Here is a 24,717-nt window from a genome sequence, read left to right on the forward strand (position 1 = left end):
CTGTTACACTCCACAACTCAAATTACCTCCAACGATTTTGTTTAGTGTCAATTTATGACACACTCAAGAGATCAAAAACTGTCCTTCCTAACATTGACATACATTAGCCTGATTGTGTAATTGCACTCTCGCCAATGACTCCTGCTCATGAATATCTCCAAAGGGCACTTAATACATCATAGTTTCCATTTAAAAACAAGTCAGCATTATGCTATTTGACTATCAGCAGCATTCAAACCTATCGATACTTTTTCCCTGAGGACCGAGTAACGAGCGAGTCATACCATCCGTCCCTTCAGAATACATATCAATTCCTGAATATCAATTTGCAAGCATCAGTTGCCACTAAACCCGAAATCCGTTAAAGCCTTCTGGTTGTCACGGATATTTGCTTCAAAGGCATGCATGATACTTTGCTGATTATTATGTGCAAAACAACATGGAAGGCTTTTTCATCTGCAAAATAAGTCATAACATGGATTATGATATGACATATAGTGGGCCACCTTTCCAGAATGGACATCTGCTGCTAGACACACACGCACACACACCAGAGGCGGGTCCAGAAATTTCGTAAAGTGGAGGCGCCTTTACAAAATTAAAGGGGGATGCACGCACCCCTCCCCCATTTTTTCTTTTTATTTCTTTTGTTTTAACCAAAAAATAAAGAGGGGGCGGGCACCCGGTGCGCCCTCCTCTGGATCCACCATTGCTTGCACACACACACACACACACACACACACACACACACACACACACACACACACAACATATCAAGAGCTTCCCAGGCACAATCGTTGTGGCTAAATCTCGTGCACGGAACTGTGCCTCAACAAGACCTCTTCAGCAAGTTCTGGCTTGTTGGAAGCATTTGACCTCCATGACCCTTGCAAACACACTTCTTGTGGCTTGCCCTTCCACAATACCTTCTGATACTTTACACCAACTGTTTATTTTGTATTTGCAATAGGCCAGGTTACTTAAATGTACATGCATTCAAATTTAGGGAAATTTTTCCCTCTGGGGATCTTGTTCTTACAAGCAATTCCAAACCTCCTGAATCTACTGAATGCATTCACCATCACCAAGAATACAGCTTGGATGCAACCATCGTTGCTATGTCGGGCAAGCCTCAGCAGAGGCTAGTTGTCAGGAGCAACCTTTGTTACAGAGGTATGCAAAAAATTTGATCATTGTAAGTTAGTACAGCTGGTCTATTGACATGAAGCTATGCACTCTAGGTAGAGGTATGAATACAATTTGAATATTGTATGTACGGTAATGTAAAAGTGGTCTATTGACATGAAATGAAGCACTGAGGAATGTTTGCACCTGCTAAGCTGGAGCTTTGAATGTAAATTGTTCTCTAGCACCTATTATCAGTGACATACCTCTCTCCTTTGTCAACATATAGAAACCTACAATCTAAGAACAACAGGTTCCTGGTTGGCTGCATTTTTCAAATATCTCTGCATAGTGATTGGCTGATGACCTATAATGTCGTTCTCTGATTGGCTATGACCACTGAAGGGGGACTATCAAGTGGCCTCATGTTGGGGTCGTTTTCCTCTTGGTCTAGTAGGACGGCGATGGCAGCCAGGCTGTCCTTCTTTAACCGTGACTGTCCTTGTAAGTTTGACTGATTCACCTGCAATGAAGAAATCATACACAGATATCACACGTTAGTCTTTGTCATAGAGATCTCTGTGCAAAGGGCCAACTAATGATGCATTTCTTTTCAACAAAACACTGCAGGCCTACACTTATTGACGTAGATATTATATGGAAAATAAACTTGAACATCAACTACAACTTCAACTTCATCTTCTTAAAAATAATGTAAAATATCTTCTCCATGCCAGTCACAACCATGCAACAATTTCCTAGAATCATTGTCAGGGGCAACTGTCCTTTTTGATATCACCTAAGGGAGACTTTGATGCCAGAACACAAGGATATTCCCATACATTTGACCCTTGAACTTACTCTAGAGTACAGCGCCTCCAATCCAGCCGGTGACGTGTCTAGGATATCACTGTGTACGTTTGGTCTTCCGTTTCTTGGGTCTGTGGAGCAGAATCACGAAACAGAGAGAGAGAGAGAAAAATAAAATTAATGAGTTTCACACACACTTTGTCATGAAACAAGTCAATTTTGTTGAATCTCATACATGTGTGAACACTTGCTAGATGTGCCATGGTGCCATAAAAGCTGTCATTTTTGTGTACAAGTATTTGCATGAATAGGAGGTCATAGTCATTTTTGCAAAAAGTTTTTGCAATATGACGCTGAGGCTATCATAAGAGTATTAATACCTTAGTGTGTGATGACATTTTTGTGTGTTATTAAATTTGCGACCCAACAGTGATTCACAAAATTTGCCAAAAATTAACCCTTGCGAAAATCAGCTCTTACGGTATTCCACTCAAGTTTGTTTTTGTATCCCACTAATTTGTGTATGTGTGAATTCTACTCAAATATATTCTTCAAGATCAACACCAGTGACATGGAACGAATCGTTCTAATTAATTTTGTCAGTGTAAAAAGAAAGTCACGATTTCTTCTACCACACCCCCTCACCCCCCCCCCCCCAAAAAAAAGAGAATACAGTGAAAAAGAGAGAGGAAAAAAACAACAACAACAAAGGAATGGCTAAACAGTATGGCTAAAGGGAGACTTTTCAAACTTGGACAATGACTGCCCAACCAAGCATAGTGTAAATAGTGAGGAGGACAATAAGTACCAGGTACGAGGTAACCGTGAAATTCTATTCAGTTTTCTCTCTCTCTCTTTCCTCAAATTTATGTGTCAAATGGACTGACAAATTTCCTGACAAACACTCTCTTTCAAAGCTGCGCAGAATGCGTGCAAAAATTTCACTCAGTCACACAGTCTATTCTACACAAAGATTATCCAATCAAAACCAACCATCACAATCTATTACACTTTGACCATTATGGTAAAGAAAAGGCGGGGGGTACCAGATATAGAGAACAAATAATAAAGATGAATGGAGTAGTGAATGTGAGAAAATACAAAATGCAAACAGATTAAATTTTATAGGGATGAAAGGGAGAAAAGAAAAGAAAACAAGAAAGAAAGAATGAAAGAAGAAAGGGATAAACATAATAAAATTTGAGACACTCTTACACAGTTTTGCTGCAGTCTAGGTCCCTATATGTTACCCTTGCAGTATTTGAGACTGTGCTCTACACGGAGATTGATCCAACAGATTACGTGCACAATATGAACGTCGACACAATTCATCACAAATATAATATACCACTGAGTCTATGCAAGCAAGGCAAGGTGCTGAGACTGAAAAGTTGCCTCAGTCACATTTTTGTAGAATTGTGTATTTTTTTAAAGAATGGTGCTTGCCATCCATCAAGAGTATGAAAAAATTGAAAGGCACGAAAAAGACAATCACCTTTTTGTTAACTTTACAAGATTGCCCGTTACAACAGACAATTGGTCTGTTCTTTGTTCAGTTCAAGTGCAATTTTCTGTCAATATTGCACTTGGCATCACATCAACAATTTCCCTATTTCAATGTTCCTGAGGTGGAACATAACCTCTCTGAACATACCTCACTATCTCTACCTTTAGAGTACTCTTTGAAACTTTTCATCTGTTATCTATAAAACCTATTCATTCACTGACTCATTAATTTGTTCATTCATTCATTCATCCATCCATCCATCCATCCATCTGTCCATCCATTCATTCATTTATTCGTAAGTTACCATTCATTCATTTTATTCCCAAAGCTAGAGAATTTTTTATGAACAGTCTTCATCAATGCCCCCTCTATCTTATCTTTTAAAATCTTTTCTCTTTGCTTTATCCATATATTTTTTCATTCATTCATTCATTCATTCATTCATTCATTCATTCAGTCATTCATTCCTGAGTGAGGAATATTCATATAAGAATATGTTAAATCATTCATTCTTCTATCTTTTAGTAAATATACTGATTGACAGACTTCGCACTCGCTTTGGTATCGCTGACAATGTCTTAAAGTGGTTAAAGTCATACATTACTAACAGATATTTTTGAATAATACGTTTATGTAGTACAAAGTTTTATTCTGCACGGATCTGTGTTAGGTCCTATGCTGAGAACACATACACGTACTCAACACAATTTGCTCATCATATTCCCAGAAAAAGAAAAATCCTACAGTGGCAGGAAAAACACATTGTTGAGTTGTTGGTACATGCTACTATATGGTTGTAAAAGGAGATCAATAATCACTACTTTAAAGATATCTTACATCAAAGTGCTCTAACAATGTCATATCTATAGACATTGTACTGACTTCACTAGCAGTTTATGCAAGGGACAAAACGACAAAAAAGAAAAGTGAAAATAAGAGGTGCATCAATAAGATACAAACAATTAAAAGAGACACAAAACAACAAAAAAGAAGTAAATACATAGAGAAGATGAAAAAGCATTTTTGGTGCTAATGGCACATAAAATTATTATTCAAGGTAGGTCTATACACAGTTTTGCAACAGCTAATAAAAAAAAAAGGATTAAAGAACAAAAAAATCTACACACTTAGAAACAGGATGATAAAAGAATTGATGCATTTGTGCGTGTAATATTCAACCCACTGTGGGGCAAACTTCTTGGTCATTATTAGCATTCTTTATTTATAGTAAAGTTATTAAGGGACATGCAGAAAATTTATTGCTTCAAAGGCTTCTTTTCAACTTTCTCTCCTCTCTTACATGAATCCCTTTAAGTGCAGCAGAAGGAAAATTTGGCTTCTTTAATTAGCAGAACAGGCAAAAAACAAAGTCACTGTTTGCAATGGGCGCAGGAGTCTTCAAGAGATATGGGAAATGATTTTGATCTCAAATAACAACAACAACATCTATTTCTATCTAAACCCTTCAACGGCCGCTTCTCCCACACTGCCATCAACATTGTGTGTAACTATGTTACCATTGGTAATGACTATGAATTAAAGGGATGGTACAGTATTGGTGGAGATGAGAATTGGGCTTTTAACTTTTTGCGAGATACCAAGAAAACACTTATGAAATAGTACGGAGCATACCAATTTAAGAGGAATTCAAAGTTTATTTGAAGAAAATCGGGTTTGGAATGACTGAAACATCTAAAAACAAAGTAAAACAAAGTGATCGTAATAAATTGTGGGTCCCACACTTATTAGAATCGCTCTGTTTTGGATATATCAGCCATTTCAAAACCAATTTTCATCAAATAAATGTTGAATTCCTCATGAAATTACATGCTCTTTCATATTTCAAAAGAGGTTTCTCATTATCTCACAAAAAAATGTTAGAAACCTAAAATTGGGTCTCAACCAAAACTCTACCATCCCTTTAACTATGCACTACAACTTTTTGGCAGATGCTTTAAAGTCTAAGAGTCCCCTCCAAGAGAACTGGCAGTGAAAATACTGTGATTTGCCTACAGTCATAACCACTGCAGCTGGCAGGCTAGATTTGAACCAAAAGTTTCAAGATCAGGAATTCATGGTCTTATCAACTGAGCTACATGTACACTGGCTCCTGATGATGGGAATATTCTTTTTAACCTGTTGAGGACAGAATGATTTTGCTACAACACGCATTTCCCATAGACACTTGCCCGACTATACTCATCCTCAACGGGTGAAGAATATCAGGGAGAAATTAAGATCATTGTGGAGTGAAAAAAAAAGATGAATTCAAAAGAAAGATGATTACATTTTTCACCTCAAGTCATTATGGAATGATTAACACTTTTCCAGCGGCACGAAAGAAAACAAAAAAGAAGTCTCAATCATCATGATCAAGACTTTCACAGCAGAAATTCCATCAATTAATGGTGATTGTGACCTAGAAATATCTTAATTGCATTCAGTCCACCCCACTCCATTGCTCTGAGTTTGAGGCTTTTACCTATAAAAAGATGGTCCAAACCATAATCTCTTCCATTGTCAAATAACCTCATTATGTGCTGTCAGTCTTGAGGCAAGGCAACTTGCTGTTCTTTACACAATGGGAAGTGATCAGAGATGGTAGCCAATAGAAGTGACAAGGACGTAGGAAAGCCAAGAATAGATTTTCCATAATATATCAATCACTTTTAGTCCATCACATCTCTGTGCCTGGGGTGAGTAATCCCTGAAAACTTGTTATCCCCCAAATGGTGTCTTACGCTCTGTATCTGCCATTTTTCTTACAACACAGCTGGAGCAATGAAGTTTTCACACATACAAGGTCTAATCAGATTACACTGGTAAGGGAAAAAATGCTTCTGAGTCTACAGAACTGTGCCTTCAGAGTGCCATTATCAAATCCATTAGATAGATAAATGTTCAAAGTAATAAAATGTTGATTTAACCCTCAACCACACTGCCTGAAACTACCATGGCTGTTGGGCATGATTGAGATACCCTTAGTAATGATGGAGTTAACTATCTACATGCACATGTACTTTCTGATAGATGTTTCAAGGACACTTCAGGACTTAATACAGAAAATGATATCTTGAGGAAAAATGACCACTCACATGCATACAACAATTCTATCTAAACTTGATGTAGTTATTGATTTGTAAGCTCACTCATGAATGGTGTAGCAATGTGTCTCAACAGTCCAACAGGAAGGCAATGGCGACACAATAAGGATTTAGGAGATTAGATGATCTTTGCTCATTAAACAGGGACAACCATAGAATCACATTAAACTCTAGAGGGCAACTACACCCAAAACAATTCGGCCTACTAACAAACATATTGCCTAATCACATCACATAAAGGCAAATATAACTGCTCGTAATTGCCTCGGTCTTTCTATGGAAGACTCTCAACACCATTGTGAGTAAGTATGAGAATACACAGTAAACATTTAACCAATTCTCACTGAATTATTTAAAGGTCAAAGCAGCAGTCATCCCACAGAAGAAGGTGACGAACTTTTATGAAAGGTCATTTATCATACTCAAGTGAAATGTCTATATATCTCCCTCGCAGAGAATATGCAATATTGTTGCTTTTCTATAGAAACCGAACAGACCCCCCAAAAAAAAATAAATAAAAAATCGCACAAGCGAAAAAGCTACAATGATCCTACAAGTCTGACAACCTACTCAGTTCACAGCAAGTGCAGGAAGAATGCTAACCTCTACTTAACCTTTTATTTTTTTAAATTTTATTTTCATTATTATTTGTGTGTGTGTGTGTGTTTTTTTTTTTTTTTGGGGGGGGGAGAGGAGGAATAGCTGAAAACATTGGCTTTGACTTTGTTATCATGAGAGAGCTGCCTCAACCCTGTGGCAGTACCACACTGTATCACTCTCTTTGGGGGTCAAAAGAAGGTTAGTAACAACTTTGTGCTTGCAGGCTGTCGGTTCTTATTTTGTTCTTCAATACTGATGTAAGGTATGGTGGCTGACATGTTTTTAGATTTTAAGCTGCCCATAGAAGTCAGAGAAAAGCAAATTTTACAAAGTTTAAAATACTTTTTCCACTTGCATACAGCAGATTTAGCAGCCATCTTTTGCACGCTCAGCCAACTTTGAATCAATTTCATCTTAAGTTGTCACCACCATCATTATGCATGAAGTAATCTGCAACATACCACTTCAAATCCTACGTAGCTACCACTACCTTTTGGTCATGCCAAAAAGAATTAAAAATTCACATGGTCATGAAAATGTTTAACAAGGTCTATTTCCTCTGTTGGTGGGCTCCATAGAAGTAACTGCTAGCCTCGCTGAGACAGGCAAAAAAAAAAAAAAAGAATGACAACTGAAGTGACCCGCCTAGTATGACATCTGTACATTCAGTCATGGTGCTTTTGAACACTGATCAGATCTACAAGTTTGTAATTACACTGAAATGATACAACTCATGATGTTAAATTTGCAATTACAAGTTTGTACACTAAACGGGTAGGAGGTTCCCATCTTATGGACATCTTGGGATGGACATTGCAACAGCCTTTTTTAGATCCAAACTTAAGTGACGTAAAAATCTCGAAGAACTGAGATTTACGATGCATACCCACAACATGAACTTTGTATTGCAATGTTGAATCGCAAAGTAAGCATTGTCACTACAAGTAGCTTAGAAGTAGCACTGTGATGCACTGGAGATATATCCCGACATTTTTACTTCTTATGACAATACTGTGATACAGTTTTACACAAACTTTGACACATCCCAGTCAACTTGCCAACTAAAGAAATAAAACGTGCAATTAGGGCGGTGAAAATCAACATTAATAATTCTAAAAGCCTGTTATTTGTTGTACTGAGGTGCTTCTAATATATGCTTTTACTCTATGAGTTGCCGACATGAGTAATTCTACGGTGATATAAATTTGACAAGATGAAGAAATGTTTGCATCAATAATGAACAAGCTGAAATTCTCCAGTCAATGGAGTGATTTATGATACACTGTTCAGCGCATTCACAGCACAGAACGGACGGTACCGTTTCGACATCAATTCAAGTGAGACCGAGTCTGCGGCAAGTTTGAATCAACACAATGACTTTGCTTTCTGCTTGACTGAGAATTCTTAATATCGGTTCATACACCACTGAATATGGATATATTACACAATGGAACCTTGCACTGCCTGGTCCTTTCTTGTCTTACTGTTTCTCTGGGTCTCAAAAAATATATATATTCTAAAAGGCTTCAGAAAAAAAGATATAAATGTATATAGAGCCTATATTATATACACACTAAGAGAGAGAGAGAGATAAAGAGAGAAATATATTACATATACTTACATATATTTCTCTCTGTCTTTATATCTCTCATTCATTCTCAAGTTTTTGACCTTCCATTGGCTCCTGCAACTCTCGCTCACCTTTTGTTATCTTTTTCTTTTTCCAACCACCCTTTCGTTCGTTGACTTTTCTTCACGCACCATTTGTATGTCAGGGTTTCAAATGACTGGCTCCCACCACCTTGCGACATGATAACAATCTCTTCCCACAGTGTCCATTGCCTCATTTAGAATGTGTAGATCTATCATAATAAACCTCCCATGCGTTTTGCCAGAAAACATTTCTGGATTTAAAATGCAATAATGAATCTCTAACTGATTTACAGACTTTCAAAGAGTCTTCAAAAGATGAGTCTCAAACCACATGATGTTTGCTTGTTTGTAATGAGCGAAGTCTCTGTACCTCTCCTATTAGTGGCATGATATCATTTTCATTCCCTGGTCTGTCAGTTGTTAATTATTTCTCACAAATGCACAGAATGATGGGTCTTTTATGTGATGTAAGCAGTTGGGGCTGTGGCAGTATGGTGTGACTTTTGCACATCAAAGCTTTTTTTTTAAAAATCATTACTACTAAAAACATTTCAAACCAAACTGAAAGGAGCTCCTACAATACCAAGTTAACATTCAAGTAATAATCTCTCATTTTCCAAGCATGTTCAGAGCCTTAGATAGAAAACTCTCTCACATCCTTTGAGCTGATTATCTTTCAAAAAGAAAGCCACACACAAAAAAAGCCCGACTAGCAGGGGAAAATAAAACAAGTTTCCATGACCAGACAGGTGACTAGCCCATTATTTTTATTTTATCAACACAGATCACCACTTCTGACCACACAAGTTGGTTTGAATTGGTCTTTACTGCCTCAAACACTGATGCGACATGGCATAAGATCAGATCGAAAAAAAAAATACAAGAGGCAAATAAACTGAGCAAAGACTGTTGTCATCATCCACTCTCATTCATCTAATTCATGTCTTGTTTAATAAAAAACATAACTTCAACCAGATGCTAAGGATTTACTACACCACCCCCCCCCCCCCCATATATTCAGCTTATAGCAACTTCAACCACAACAAATATTTTTTTTTCGGAATAGAAGCCCCGCTGTTTTACGACAATTAGAATTTTGGTGCAGTAACAAAAACACACCAATGGGTCTAAGTTTACCAGTAAACAGAGTTGAAAGAAATCATCAAACGGAATAATCATGTCTGTTTGCTGTGCATTTGGCTATCAAGCATAACTGAACAGGATTGAATGGGCTGTTATGACGTCACAATAATTTCGATTTGGGAAAGATGAATGCCTTGTGATCACTTCATTCCTGGTCTGGAAAAATGACTGAAGAAGCAATGAGGCTGTCACTGTCCAATAAGAACTGCTCGACACCCTTCACTTTCTTGCAATGATCTTGTTTTGTTTTCAGATTCTTCATAGTGAGTGCACTAACCTTGTGTCCTTCCTTACAACAGTAGTAGTTTAGCTACCACCTACTGTAGGCTATCATCGATGCCAATTTTAACTCATTTTTTGATCTTATAAAGATCTGCAGATATTTGTATGTGATCAATTGAGTAATTAATTGAGTGATCAGTTGGTCAGGCATTGATTATTTATTTCCTAAATTTTTCACTGCACATACTCAGTCAAACCCAGTTAATCAACCAATCAATCAGTCACACAGTCAAGCACAGACTAAATTCATATGCATATTTAAGGGTTAGCAAGATAAGAGATTATTCAGACGAAAATTCTTGAAAAAGCCTTGTATATCATTTACTTGACAACTTTCAGGACGTAGTCCATGTTAGCATGATATGGCCTTATTCGGGTATATTTCTCACATCATTCACACCCATGCATTGAATGTGAGGAAACGTCCTGGTGTATGGGTTGATGTTCTTCTGATAGTCTATCAAATATAATCACAAAGACTCGGTACATATTGTACTTCGGAATTTACTGCTTAGAGAAAATTTACTGCAATATCTGCCCAAAGAATCTAAAAAAGAATAGGGTCTGAATGAATGAAGTCTAATGAAATAACTATTAGCATATTGGATTCAAGTAACTGACTTGCTCAAAGAGCTTTTCATTTTTATCCCTCACAACTTTTGTTTGCTTAAAAAGAAAAATTATCTCTTTTGTTACCTTCATATTTTCTATTTGTAATCATCTAAAAGAAAGCTCTCAGTGAAGGAAACTTACTTGGTGCAGTGGGGTAAAGGTTGACTGAGCCAGTGGTCGGCAGGGTCAGTGTGGGCACGGCCTTCACAGACAGCTGGGCGCTGGCCGGAGAGGAGCTAGCCCTGGGCCGAGTGGGGTCCAGGGGCCCCCCGCCGTCCAGCTCATCGCTGCTGACGCCGCTGCGGATGAGGGGCTGGGAATCCATCATTGGGGTGGTGCCAGGGGTGGAGGGAAGGCCGGTGGAGGTGCCCATACCACTGCTGTTACTAGGGGAGTGCGATCTACAGACAGAGTTGCTATGGAGGGTTCAGCGAGTTGGGCGGGGTGTGAGAGGGAGTTTGGGGGAGGGGTGTGGTCGCAAGAGGCAAGAGGGAATGAGAGAAAGTGAGAGAGAGAGAGAGAGAGAGAGAAGGCAAATTTTGAGGTCAAAGGTGACTAACATGAATCAAACTAGAATTGTACATATTACTCACACCACAGAGACTGAACGATTAGACATCCCTAATAAAACCAATTTTGTAATCCATTGTCAGAGTATCATGATATTTATTTGTGCTATTTTTTATAGAAAAAAAGAATTATGTGCCCAAACGCAACATGCATTATGAATAATACAGAATATAAAAGAATTAAAACACAAGACATACTGTTGCAGAAGGAAGTAAGATAAAGTAAAAGTGAATGCATATAAATTGAAACAACAGGACAGAGAATTACGAAAAAAAAAGAGAGACTTTGAAGTAAGTGTAAGTCTGATGTATTAGTGGTACAGTAATGAGAAAATATGGAAAGAGTGTCCTAGAAGAAATACACAGAAGAGAAGAAAAACAGCTGAGGATTTCAACAAAGGAGAGAGATTTGTACTCTGGGAGGAAAAGAAAAGAAAAGAAAATCAGAAGCATAAAAAAAAAGAAAGCTGACACAAAAGATAAAGACATGGCACATTCAAGAAGAGTATATTGACAGACAAGGCCTGAACAGGAAAAAAGGAATAGAAGAGAGGGGAAAAGCACACACACCACAAGGAAAGGAATGTCATTCGTATTTACTCTGCTATCACCCTGGGCACCATGGAAGTGTTTTTTTTTTCTTTAAAATATTATTATTAAGCCTGGAAAGTAGACACACAGAAGGACAAAAGGGGAGAAGTTTCTGATGGAAGTTACGTGAAAGGCGTAAAAAAGAAAAAAAAAATGATATTTTTCTTTTTTATACCTTTCACCTTTATTAAAGCCTTAAGCAAAGACTGAATGCTACATTGTATGTCAAGGACAGATGCACATACAGTAGGAGCAGGGTAAAAATTTTTGTGCTGTTACAAGAGGGAACATTTTGCATGATAATGTTAGCGCTCTTTTCCCTGTGTGTGTATTGAATTGTAACGACAGACTTGGCTAATTGTTCTTTTGTACGCAAGAGTTCTTTTCACACCATAGGCAACGCACAGGAACTAGCAACATTTTTAGAAACTCAAGTGACTTTAAGTGACTTTATACACATATAGGAGATGTACAATGTATTTGACTGATCTCCATCCAGCACATTCAACTATGTATTAATCATATGTTTTATCCCCATCTTTTGCCAAAACCTGTCATACTGTGCACATGTATGATTTTATGCTATATTCTATACATTGGGCAACAGCTTCAGTGAATACCCCTGTATGAAGATCACCTGTTCTTTAATGGCGGCTGGCATTTCCTGTTTTCTTAGAGTGTGGTTTGGGTATTCAACACATTTGGTCCACAAACTAAATGTGCTGCCATACAAAAAACACAACATGCTTCTTGGAAATAGTTAGGATTCCAATGACAGTTTCCACAAATCTGTGATGATTCTGTCATTTCAAATAGAAACTGAACATTTGAAGAGGAGAAACTGCTACAACAGAAGATCAAAGTGTCATTTTCAGCATCTACAGAATGTTTCGATGGAAATTGGAATGGATCAAGGGGGGTGTGGAGAGAAAGGGGTGGGGCAGAGGGCAATATAGGGCTAGGGAAGGCACCATAACCCTTGCTGGTGGATTAGTTTTTGGAAATGACTAGGTGAGTAGAGAGGAGAAGCTGCCTGACTTGTGAAGAGGTGAGTAGGGAGGGCAATATAAACCCCTGCTAGAGGCAGTTTGGAAATGAAAATGTGAATTGGAAACTGCAGGGCATATAACCCTTGCTGGTGGAAGCATGGAAATAAGAGGTGAATAGCGTGGGTAATATAACCCTTGCTGGTGGAAGGTTGGGAATGAGAGGTGGGTAGGGAGGGCAATATAATCCCCAATGGAGAAACTTTCGACAGTATGGGGTTTGAAGACAGGGCAATACCACTGATTTGGTGGATATCTAGAAAGACATACATTTAGGTGGAGGTGGAGAGGGGAGGTAATTTATATCCTGCTGGTGGGTATCTAGACAAGGAAAGGATGGGCTTGGCTAGGCAAATACTAACTGATGCAGGTGAAAGTTTGGGACATCCTCCTTACCTGCCCGATCTTGATTGGTTTCCAATGATGCCCTCATCAATGGGTGTGCTGGCTCCGGGAGAGCCCTGCCCATCATTTGGCAGCACTGTAGCAGAAAAACAAGAAACATACAGCTCAAGTTTTTGACATGTCAGTCCTCATATGTAAGAGAAATGATCTCTGAAAATAACGAGACAGGGTACAAAAGATGTTTTTTCACATAAGGCAAACTCACAAATAAAGATTCAATATCTCTGTTGGGCACCATAGATGCTACACATGAAAATGTGGACAAAATAAGGTTAAACATACAATCCTTCAGGATAGAACAAACATTTCTTTCACACATGCACACTGAACTGAGATATTTGGGGTGGCTTTTACTTTTTAACACTTTGATGTACACTCTGTAGCAGCTAAATAAGTGCCTTATATGACTCTATTTTAGAAAACACTCAATGTTGGAGGTTTGCTGGTTGCTCTGATGACGCTTAGATTTGTGACCCTTTGTGAAGGGGTAAAAAAGCATACAATGGCACAAAGTTGATGGCAATGCAAGGACAAAAGAGGGCGCTACTCCTTTAACTGATATAGAGCCATCTCTGGCTCTGCTCCCTCCATCTTTGTTACTGGTTTCACATCTAGGTTGAAATGAAACTAGTGCTAAGGTGAGAGTGAGAGAGAGTGGGGTGAGGTGGTGGAGGGTAAATGTGCGGGGAGGTGTTGGCTGAGGTAGGGGAGGGTGGTTTAGGTGGGGAGGGGTGAGGTGAGATAGGGGAGGGGTAGGGTGAGGTGAGGAGGGGTAGGGTGAGGTAAGTAGGAGCAGGGGTAGGTAGGAGCGAGGTGAGTAGGGGTGGGATGAGGTGGGGAGGGGTGGAGTGAGGTGGGGATTGGGTGAGGTGGAAAGGTTGGGCGAAGGTAGGTTGAGGTGAGGGAGGGGTGGGTGAGGTAGGGGAGGGGTGGGATGAGGTTGGGGAGGAATAGGGTGAGGTGGGGAGGGTATGTAGGGGAGGGAAACACTTATTTAGGAAGTGACTCCAACTCACACAGGGTGGCTTTCCTCTTTATATGGCGCGGTGTTTTCCTACTGCTGCACCAGGCTGAGAGGACGGCAATGGCCACTATGATGGCCAGAAAGCCAACGCCAATCACTGACAGGAAGAGGATGAGAGAGACCCTGTGCATGATGGGATAGCAAAAAAAAAAAATGAGCAATGAGAAACAGGTCTGCAGTCTGAAATTGTCTTTTTATTTGCCTTTCTTTTATGTGTACTATATTTTGTTGATATTCAATAGTTCTGTTTTTTTTTCGTTTTTTTCTGTCTATCATTTCTATCACTTCTTCTATTTGAAACCTGTATGATAACCTGGATTGATACGTGTTAACATAATTGTTGCAAACAGAATCTGCCCTCCCCTCCTCCCTCCAAGTCATGACTATGAGTATGAGCCATGTCAATGTATTCTAGCAGCCAGAATTCTGTTGCTTGATATATTGATAGCATCCTCCCAAGCAAGACGATTCAGTGCATGATGACTATTATGTCAATACACGTATGTATACATACATCCATATCTATGAGTTGAAAAAGAAATATGTATTTAATCACATATCCATTGATCTGCTTTGTTCAATGATTTATTCATAATTTGTCCAGTAATTCATCTTTCTATAATCAATCCATCCATCCATTCATTCATTCATTCATTCATTCATTCACCGATACTTTCACTTATCTATTCATTCATTTATTCATTCATCCATTTATTTATTCATACATCCAATCTATCCTTTATTAAGTCATTCATTCATTTTTACTTACCCATCAATCCATGTATTCACTCCCTCCTTCCTTCTTCCATCCATTCATTCATTCATTCATTCATTCATTCATTCATTCATTCATTCATTCATTCATTCATTCATTCATTCATTCATTCATTCATTCATTCATTCATCCATCTAACTATACTATGTACATCACATGAAACCATCTAAAATGCATTCATTTGTTCCTACTAACTTGGGAAGGTTGAAGAGATTAAAGAAAGAGGCATTGCCGGAGTCGTCAGATGTTGTGTTAGGGCTTCTCGTTGCCGTGGTGACCATAGGAGTGGTAGGCTCTGTTGTTGGAGGTGCTTTCCCTAAAACAGGAGACAGACACATGAATAAGGATACACTTCTGACTGCAACATTATCGTGCAGTTGTAGATGAGACAATAAATCTCACAGAAATAAAGACACAAACATAATATCTTTGATACATGAAATACAGTATGTATATCCCTTACATCCCAAAAAACTACTGATAGATGATTATACACTATTATTAGTAACAAAGGATACTTTCATTCTTAACATCTATCGCCAGCACATTAACCAAAGCTTAAAAAAAACCCTTACTCTACATGAGTGAGAATATAGGAAAATGATATGATATGTTCATAGAAAAGAGAACATATTGTGTGGATGCAACTATTGTACACTAAGGAAATGAGACACTCATATTCATGAAATCAAAAGCTGTAAAATGGGATCCTCTCTTTACATTTATCAAGTGCACAGTATTCATAACGGAATTAACAGCAGGAATGCATAGTCACATGTATCTAGACAAGGAGCATTTACTGCATAGGAATGACAATGGTCTGCTACGGAACAACACTGTCAAAAATTCTCTGTGTCATAAGTTTCAGTCTATTATTAAAGTTTACCTGTGAAGACATAGAGGCTGACGATATCTGCTGAATACCCAGCACTGGTTTTTGCCGCCACCCACACCCCGAATCTCATCTCCGGTAGCAACCCAGTGAGCGTGTGCCTGGTTTCCGTGGTGTCCAAGAAGCCGTGCGTCTCATTTTGGTAGCGATACGTGACTTCCCTTCTCCTCCTTCTCCTGTTTTGTGAACCTAGCAACAAAAAAACAAAAACAAAAACATAACAAGATAACGATAAAAAGAAATGTTTTTCTTGTTTTTTTATATCCATATAATGTGGTAACAAACAGAGGATTAGATATGACAGTTAAGAATTTGATACACTCTGAGAGATTTTTTTTTTGAAACTATCTGATACAATTCTGACAGCAGTCTATAAAATAGGAAGTGATCTCAGTATATTAGAAATGAAATGCTATATGCAGGAATACCACATTCAAAGATTCTAACAATGTAAAAAACTTATTCTGTATATTACAAGCTCATTTCAACTCTACAGTCTTCCCTAGATTTTAACGCTGTGATGAATTTAAAGTGCAACTCAGCACCAACCATGTGCATGTTAATTTCATTTCACAAAGTACATGTAGAGTAAAATTAGAAGTTGGGAAAATTTTAAAACAATCATACAGTTTCACATGTTTGACCTGAAGAGTGGTTTTTGTAACAAACCCACATGCAATTTAACTGAGGCAATGATGTTCTCGACTTGGGACTATCTTGCTCGCTTGTGCGAAGGGACACAAAATAATCACATTTTCTCAGTTAAATTTGTTGACACTTAAAACTTTTCTGGATTCTAAAGGTCACCATTTCTTGGTTATTGCAAGAAGACAAAAATTTGACCCTAATGTATCACATTCTTCTTTCTAATTTCATATCAACAGAGCAAATTAATTCTTTTGAAGATTCAAGTTTAACTGAAGTGGGAGTCTTTTTAGGCCATGACCATGTCAACTCATCTAATTTGTATAATTACGTGGTTGCTACTGACATCACATTTTTTTCCTGAAAACAACATGTGAACTTTAAAAATACCATAAGATTTTTTTCTTTGACATTTGATCTGAAGAAACTGCCACCGTATTGCTTGTTTGGTTTTACCCCAATCAAAAGCACATTCTTTCTTCTTCCTTTTTTTTTTTTTTTTTTTTTTGGGGGGGGGTGGCTATTTCTCAGTTTGTTTTTCAAATCAAACAATCACACAAGACACATTAGTGAGCCCTGTTACATTACGTACCTGTGACAGGTGCATCAGTGGAGAGTGGTTCTACAGTCTCGGTGGGCGTCACTTCTGTTGTCATGACAACCTCATCCAAGGGCATGGCCGTGTACTTGATGCCGTAGCCAATGATCTGTCCATTGGTCACCAGGGGTGGGCTCCACTGCAGCGTGATGGAATCCTGTCTCTGGATCGCCGTCAATTGAGTCACGGGTCCTGGAACTGCAAGATTGAGTAGAAGACGGGAAAATGTTACCTTTGACCTCTGGAAACATTTCTCTCTTATGATAGGCATGACTTGAATCTGTACCTATACATGAAGCTACAAATGTAGAATACTTCATAATTGATAGTCTCTAATATGGCACTAAGTGAATGGTGACACACCGTATCAGGGCAGTTCCCCCTCCCCACCCCTCCCCCCCCCCCCCCCCCCCCCCCCCCCCCCCTCCGGCTAAATACTGCTTAGTGATAGGGTTAGAGTAAAGATTAGGGTTAGGGTTAGGGTTAGGTTTAGGGTTAGGATTAGGTTCAGGATTAGGATTAGGGGAAGGGTCTGAGGTAATTGCCGAGGGGGTAAGTGCCATAGACCCATGACATACATGGTACATATTAGCTCTCATTTTCGAAAGAATGAATAAAGTCAAAGACAAAGATGAAGAACTTTTGTTTGTTAACTCTGGCGTACCTGTTGGCAAAGTCTCTCACCAATTTATCGTAGTTAAACTTGATGTTAGGACATTAACACTTCAAATTTCATATGCTTGAATTGCTGACCTCGGTGAGGATTTGCACCTACACATTTGAGGACATTAGATGGACATGAGAATGGGGTGAGCTCTTCTTCACCTGTATATTAAAGAACAGGAGTCCTTTTTATCACAAAAAAAAAGATGAATACTCAGATAATATTACACATTGTAGTTGATTGTTGAGATGATTCTAATATCAGTTGAGTAATATCTACCACACTCAAATTTATATAAACCTTCCAAGTTAAAAAAGATATCTTTTCACAGTTCTTCTTCTCTTTTAAATGAATTTGCTGGAAGCTTTCAAACATCCTCATACACGTATATCTTCATTCCCTATCAACCATCCCAAACTAATTTACTGGAGGTGACAGTTGATTTTCTCCAGGAATCAAATCAATTAAGCTTGCTTGATGGAATCCTGACTTTGTTTAACGCTATTGGAAATGTTTTGGAAAATGATCATTTTCACTGCAAAGTCATAACAATCAGAACTTACTGCCATCTGCAGTTGACACCGATTGTACAGTGGTCCTTGGTCCACTCAGCTTCATGCCATCCACAAGGTTGTAGGCAAGTATCTGAATCATGTACTGCTGAGCCACACGGAGACCTGCATAGAGACAGAGAACATTTGTAAAAACGGATTAAATCTTTGGATAGGGAAAATATTGATACTTGTTCTGTGTAGCTCCCTCTACGTATGTATACAAAAACTTATTTTCCATACGTGACTTAAAGTATAGTTGCACATACACTGTATTTACATGGGACTATTGGAAAGATGTTTCTAAAAGTAAGAAGGTGGGAGTCACTTTATTGGCTGAAGAAGAGGACAAAGACAGACTATTAAGTCTTTTTGCCACTTAGTTGCATTGTGCATGTGTGTTTCAATGTTTGTGTGTGAATGGATAGGTGTGTTGTAGCAAAATGAGTTACCACTAATCAGTCATATTTAGCCACTTCCTTCTCTTTCTTTAACACTGTCTCTCTGTCTGTACGTCTGTCTCCAGTGTCTGTCTGCCTGTCTCTCTGTCTATTTCTTATCCATGTACCTATTATCTTTTTGTTTCTTCTCATTCACCCATTCCATCTTTCTATATGTATCTATCCAATCTACCTACCCACCTACCTATCAATCTATCTATCTATCTATCTGTCTGTCTGTCTGTCTGTCTATCTGTCTGTCTGTCTGTCTATCTCTCTTCTTGTCTATGCATACCAAGCCTTTCTCTCTCACTCTCTATCTATCTATCTATCTATCTATCTATCTATCTATCTATCTGTCTGTCTGTCTGTCTATCTCTCTTCTTGTCTATGCATACCAAGCCAGCCCCCTTTCTCTCTCACTCTCTCACTTTTCTACCTGGTATATATTTCTCTCGCTCTCTTTTTATCTGTATATTTCTCTCTCTCTCACCTGTCTATCTATATATATATACGTATATATATATATACATATATCTCCCTCTCTCTTACTTTTCTATCCATATATTTCTCTCTCTCTCTCCCTGTCTCTCCTCACCATTTATCTCTGCAGATGATTCCTGAGGCCCAACATCCATCTCCAGGAAGGATGTTGTCCCTGCCTCCCGGTAGAAGACTGTGAAGCCATCGATGGGTCCACGTCTACTTGACAAGGGCACCGGCTGAGGGAGTGAAATTAGAGTGAGAAGATAGTTCATCCCTCACAACCCATTCAGATACAAAAATTCACTCATACCCAACAACTTCCATAATCTTTTCATTATTTCCGTCATCAACGTGTATGTACAAAGAAGTAATTATTTTATTTGCATCAGATTGTTTTGGAGTCATTATGATCGAAGGATGATGAAGCTTTTTCCAAAGGGGGACTTGTCACAGTTGCTAAATTATTGACAAAAACTGATATTTTAATATTTTTGTGTACAAACCAGTTAAATTTGTCGCATGACATCATAACCTCATTCAATTTGCCTACATAAGGGTGCCAAACCAACCAATACAGAGTTTTACCTGACAGAACTTATTTCATACAAAGCCTCAGGGCCTTTTCTCTAGTTCTCTTTTACATTTCCATGTGATGTTTGACATAATAATGATAATAATAATAATAGGGGTATTTATAATACCCTCACCACTCAGTCTGAGTGCTCAAAGGACATGAAAAATCTCACAGCATAAAAGAGATAGAGGAAAGAAAGAAGGAATTCAGGAAATCTATAAACTCTATTTTTTTGTTTGTTTGCTTGATTCATGTGATTGGTTTTAATTTGACTGAAAATCTCTTTTTTTTTGTAACCACTGATCTTTAATTGGAAAGATAAACATAACAAATAAACAAACAAAAACCAAGTTAATCCTTCATGGTATACATGAATAACCCACGATGAATTGACAGTATCTATGAGACAGTATTCTTACCTGCCAGGTAATTCCAATACTTGTCTGGTTGATTGTTTCCAGGACCACATCTTGGGGAGCTCCAGTGGGAGCTGTGGAGTCAGAGTAAAGAGCAGAATTTTCACAAGACCTGGATTTATATTACAGTTTTCTTTAATCAAATCAAAACACTTGAAGTTGATTTCATTTTTGATTTGAGGTCAGATGAAAAGGGAATATAATGTGCATGGTAAAAAGCACATGAAGTACACAATCATGACTATTTCTATTTCTTATTTTCTTCTCTATCCATGTTTTTTTATTATTCCTAATAACTGTTTTCACCTAAAATCACATAAGCAATACTGTGCATCATGAAGGATTCATGAATATTACAGAAGTTCAATACTGTAAAGGTGGATATTTTTGCATGCATAATTTTTCGCGCTCGGCTGGGTAAGATGACTTCTGCGTGTTTTTAAATCCACAGAATCAAGACATCACTCACTGGAACATATAGCGAGCAAAAATATTTACATGCTTTTATTTTCACACTAGTTTCTGGTTGCGTAAAATTTGCAAAATTTCAACATCGTGAACATTTCCACTTTTACAGTACATGTTTAACCCTAAATGTACACTGTATGCACACAGGTATGATTTATAAGAATACATGTACATGTATTTTGACATCACAAGCAGTGTTTGTGATGTCACGCATTCCACTCACCATCAGCAATTGTCCTGGCCATCACGCCGTCACTTGGCGGACCTATCCCGTCTGTGTTGAGGCCATGCACTCTGACCTCGTAGGTCGTCCATGGCAACAGTCCGGTCAGGAGGTCGGAGGTCACGTCGGCAATGACATCTTTCCTGCTGTAGTCCTGCGAACTTCCTGCCTCTCGATAGGATATGCCATATCCCAGGATGGGTCCATTACGGTAGTACTCTGGTATGGGCTAGGGAGATCAAGGAAGGAAAAAAAAAAAACTCAAGTGTGGAAATACAAAGTAAAGTATAAATGAATGTGCTGTAATAGATAACAAATTAAAGAATATCATGAACTTGTGCATTGAATCTGCAGACTAACCTATTGTAACTTTTATTTCAACCACAGTATAGGCACATAACACACACAGAGTTTTTTGATTTGTTTTGTTTTTGTTTGCCCCCTCATGTAGACAGCTTGTTAACTGCCCTCAAACAGAGCACTGCATTCATTTACAGTGGGTACCTCTCCTGCGCAGCTACACTATTTATGAGACTCATAAAATCCCTAATAAAATGAAGCGAGTGAACCTTCACAGTTTGACACCTGTGTCAAGACTCAAAACTAACTGTGGGTATGATCTTCCCCGACTAAAAAAAAAGAAAACAAAATAGAGATTTGAATACAAATCACAGAGAAACTAGAGCAACATTAAATGTCTATAAGCTCGAGACGCACTGCATTTCCTGAGGATAACATCTGTATTACTCACACCTCTATTGAAGGACAATTTAGGTAAACTGAAGCGAGACAGAGAGGAAAAAGGAAAATAAACTAATACATCATACAAAACCTTCCTGGAACTTACCGCCCACGACACATTGATTGACGTCGATGAAACAGCAACGGCGCTAACATTGCCCGGAAAACCATCAGGAGCTGGAACGAGATTGAAGGACAGTGTGACTGCATTACCAACCTTGATGTAAATACATTTGAAAGAAGCTCCTGCCCAAAAGCTCCTAACTTCATTTATCCTCATGTTTTGCCATGTTTGATACCCAAGAATAATTAATTTACAATATGGTAGGTAGAGCATACTATGCTTTTGCCTTTGACAGTTTGCGATCTTAGGATCAGGTTTATCTGATCAGGTCTGTCAAGGTCAATATTCACTCGAAAAATAATGAAGACACATTTAAAGGCAAGCAAGACATAACAACCATATGGCAATGTTAGTGTACAATTTTAACACAGGACATAGCATATCCAATAAAAGTACATTTGAGTTAAAGGGATGGTACAGTATTGGTGGAGATGAGAATTGGGCTTTTAACTTTTTGCGAGATACCAAGAAAACACTTATGATATAGTAAAGAGCATACCATTTTAAGAGGAATTCAAAGTTTATTTGACGAAAATTGGGTTTGGAAACACTGAAACATCCAAAAACAAAGTAAAACAAAGCGATCGTAATAAAGTGTGGGTCCCACACTTTATTAGAATTGTTCTTTTTTGGATATCTCAGCCATTTCAAAACCAATTTTCATCAAATAAATGTTGAATTCCTCATAGCATTACATGCTCTTTCATATTTGATAAGAGGTTTCTCATTATCTCACCAAAAAATGTTAGAAACCTGAAATTAGGTCTCAACCAAAATTATACGATCCCTTTAATGTGAGCTGGGAACAGAGAAATTCATACTCAAGTCAAGAACTGGTAATAAATAAAAAATTATGAATGAAACAAGGAGAGAAAAAGTGAGCAGAGATAAACCAAGACAATCTACAAATTTACAGTCAAATCACAGCAACCTTCTATAAAGGCGCAATTTTACATGAGACTAAAGTTTGTCCCTCAGTTTCCACGTGAGACCCTCTTATCTATAATATCTTATACACTTCATGCACCAATGGCAAAGAGCTGACTCTCACATCCACAAGCCTGAGTGTCTAGATACAAAACTTCCTTCTGAAATCTCATCGGGGAATGTCAGTGCATTTGGTAGTGTGACTGGATCAGACAGAGTGTTAAAGGGTGTGTACAGTTCTGGTTGAGGTGAGGATTTAGCTTTTAACGTTTTGCAAGATATTCAGAAACCACTCTAGGAGATGTCAAAGAGCGTGCAATTCTAAGGGGTATTAAAAGTTTATTTGATGAAAATCAGTTTTGAAATGGCTGAGATATCCAAATACAAGGTAAAACAAAGAGATCCTAATAAAAGGCGTGTTCTGTCGCCTTTTATTATTATCACTTTTTTTGGATATCTCAGCAATTGAGAACCAATTTTCATCAAATAAACGTTGCATCCTTCTTGAAATTACATGCTCTTTCATATTTCATAAGAGGTTTCTCATTATCTCACTTAGGAATGTTCAAAACATGAATCCCCCACCTCAACCTGTACTGTACAGTCCCTTTAACCCTTTGAAGGGATTTCCAGTGGAAGAGGGATTAACCCTTTGCGTGCTTGGAGTGCCGATTGTCACAAGAAACTCTGCAGCATTGTACACATTGTCAAAAGTCCCTGGCACTGAGAGAGTTAAAGAATCTTTTAACATGTCCACTTCAGTATCGTCAATATCAATATCTCTATGATATTTCAGACAAGACTTAATTTACCAGCCGTTTGAGTCTTCTGCTCCACGTAGTCTGTGCAGTTCCCCCACTGTCTCTCCCCGTTGTGCAAGGTGGCGGCACACACCCGCAGCATGTAGACGGTATTTGGCCGCAGTCCGCCCACTGCGGTGTTCACTGTAGCTTGACCGCTGCCCGGAATGTGCTGCATTCTGTAATCTGAAATACGACAAACAATGCAAAATGTAAACCATCATTCACCCACTAAACATCACACTGAATGATTAATATATGCTGAGGAACATTTCAAAAGTTCTGGCTTTCAAGAATGAATTACAGAGCAATGCCAACTCAGCTAGCAGGATTTGTCTGGTTGGCATAGTAGCAGCTTTGATGGCAAAATAGGTTCAGTCAATGTCATAGCAAGTCTCTTATCCCGGGGGAGAATAAACGCTGAGGTAAAATGTTGTGGAAGTGTAATCAATCATTTAAATGCTGCAGTGTGACCCTAGGGTAAAGTTTTATGCCGACCCCCATGGTGCCATCTTACGACACAGAGAATATTGAATGCTGTCTGTTTGTCGATTTGTGGCGAGGAAACTCCTGGGCTGCACAATCACTCTGTATACTGTAAAGAGCAACACTGACATATCTGTCAAACTTGACGCCTGTTGTATCCCGAGGGCACGAAACAAGGGCACGAGAACGACATGTTGGCTGACTGACACAATCAGATTTAACATTTGTTTCCAACGAATACATGGCATTTCTAAATAAGCATCGGCTAGATGAATGTATGGATGGACAGACAGATAGATACACACATACAAATTTGCACATGGATAGACAAAAAGAATGATGAATAGATAGAAAGATAGATAGATAGATCATAGATACAGTGTAGATGCTGTAGATAGATAGATTGATAGATGGATAGAAATATGGATAATTAAAA

The 24,717-nt window shown here is 38.4% G+C and overlaps 1 protein-coding gene across 1 annotated transcript in view; it reads right to left on the minus strand.

The window, feature by feature from the left end:
- Positions 1–1,397: 1,397 nt before the first annotated feature.
- Positions 1,398–24,717, minus strand: part of LOC139742804 (contactin-2-like) — a 116,596-nt gene continuing 93,276 nt past the window's right edge. Inside the window, exons 18-31 of the mRNA XM_071653321.1 lie at positions 23,808–23,981; positions 22,051–22,121; positions 21,204–21,432; positions 20,516–20,586; positions 19,635–19,758; positions 18,609–18,722; positions 17,376–17,579; positions 16,133–16,327; positions 15,442–15,562; positions 14,464–14,594; positions 13,439–13,523; positions 10,978–11,252; positions 1,987–2,066; positions 1,398–1,648 (exon numbers count right to left, since the gene is read on the minus strand). Of these exons, the coding sequence (XP_071509422.1) occupies positions 1,493–1,648; positions 1,987–2,066; positions 10,978–11,252; positions 13,439–13,523; positions 14,464–14,594; positions 15,442–15,562; positions 16,133–16,327; positions 17,376–17,579; positions 18,609–18,722; positions 19,635–19,758; positions 20,516–20,586; positions 21,204–21,432; positions 22,051–22,121; positions 23,808–23,981 (2,030 nt within the window). The 3' untranslated portion in view covers positions 1,398–1,492. The remainder of the gene's footprint in view (positions 1,649–1,986; positions 2,067–10,977; positions 11,253–13,438; positions 13,524–14,463; positions 14,595–15,441; positions 15,563–16,132; positions 16,328–17,375; positions 17,580–18,608; positions 18,723–19,634; positions 19,759–20,515; positions 20,587–21,203; positions 21,433–22,050; positions 22,122–23,807; positions 23,982–24,717) is intronic.

The sequence above is a fragment of the Diadema antillarum genome, unplaced genomic scaffold, assembly GCF_040938485.1.
Source record: "Diadema antillarum isolate AM-2024a unplaced genomic scaffold, OU_Dant_1.0 scf00000033, whole genome shotgun sequence".
Taxonomy (NCBI): Eukaryota; Metazoa; Echinodermata; class Echinoidea; order Diadematoida; family Diadematidae; genus Diadema; species Diadema antillarum.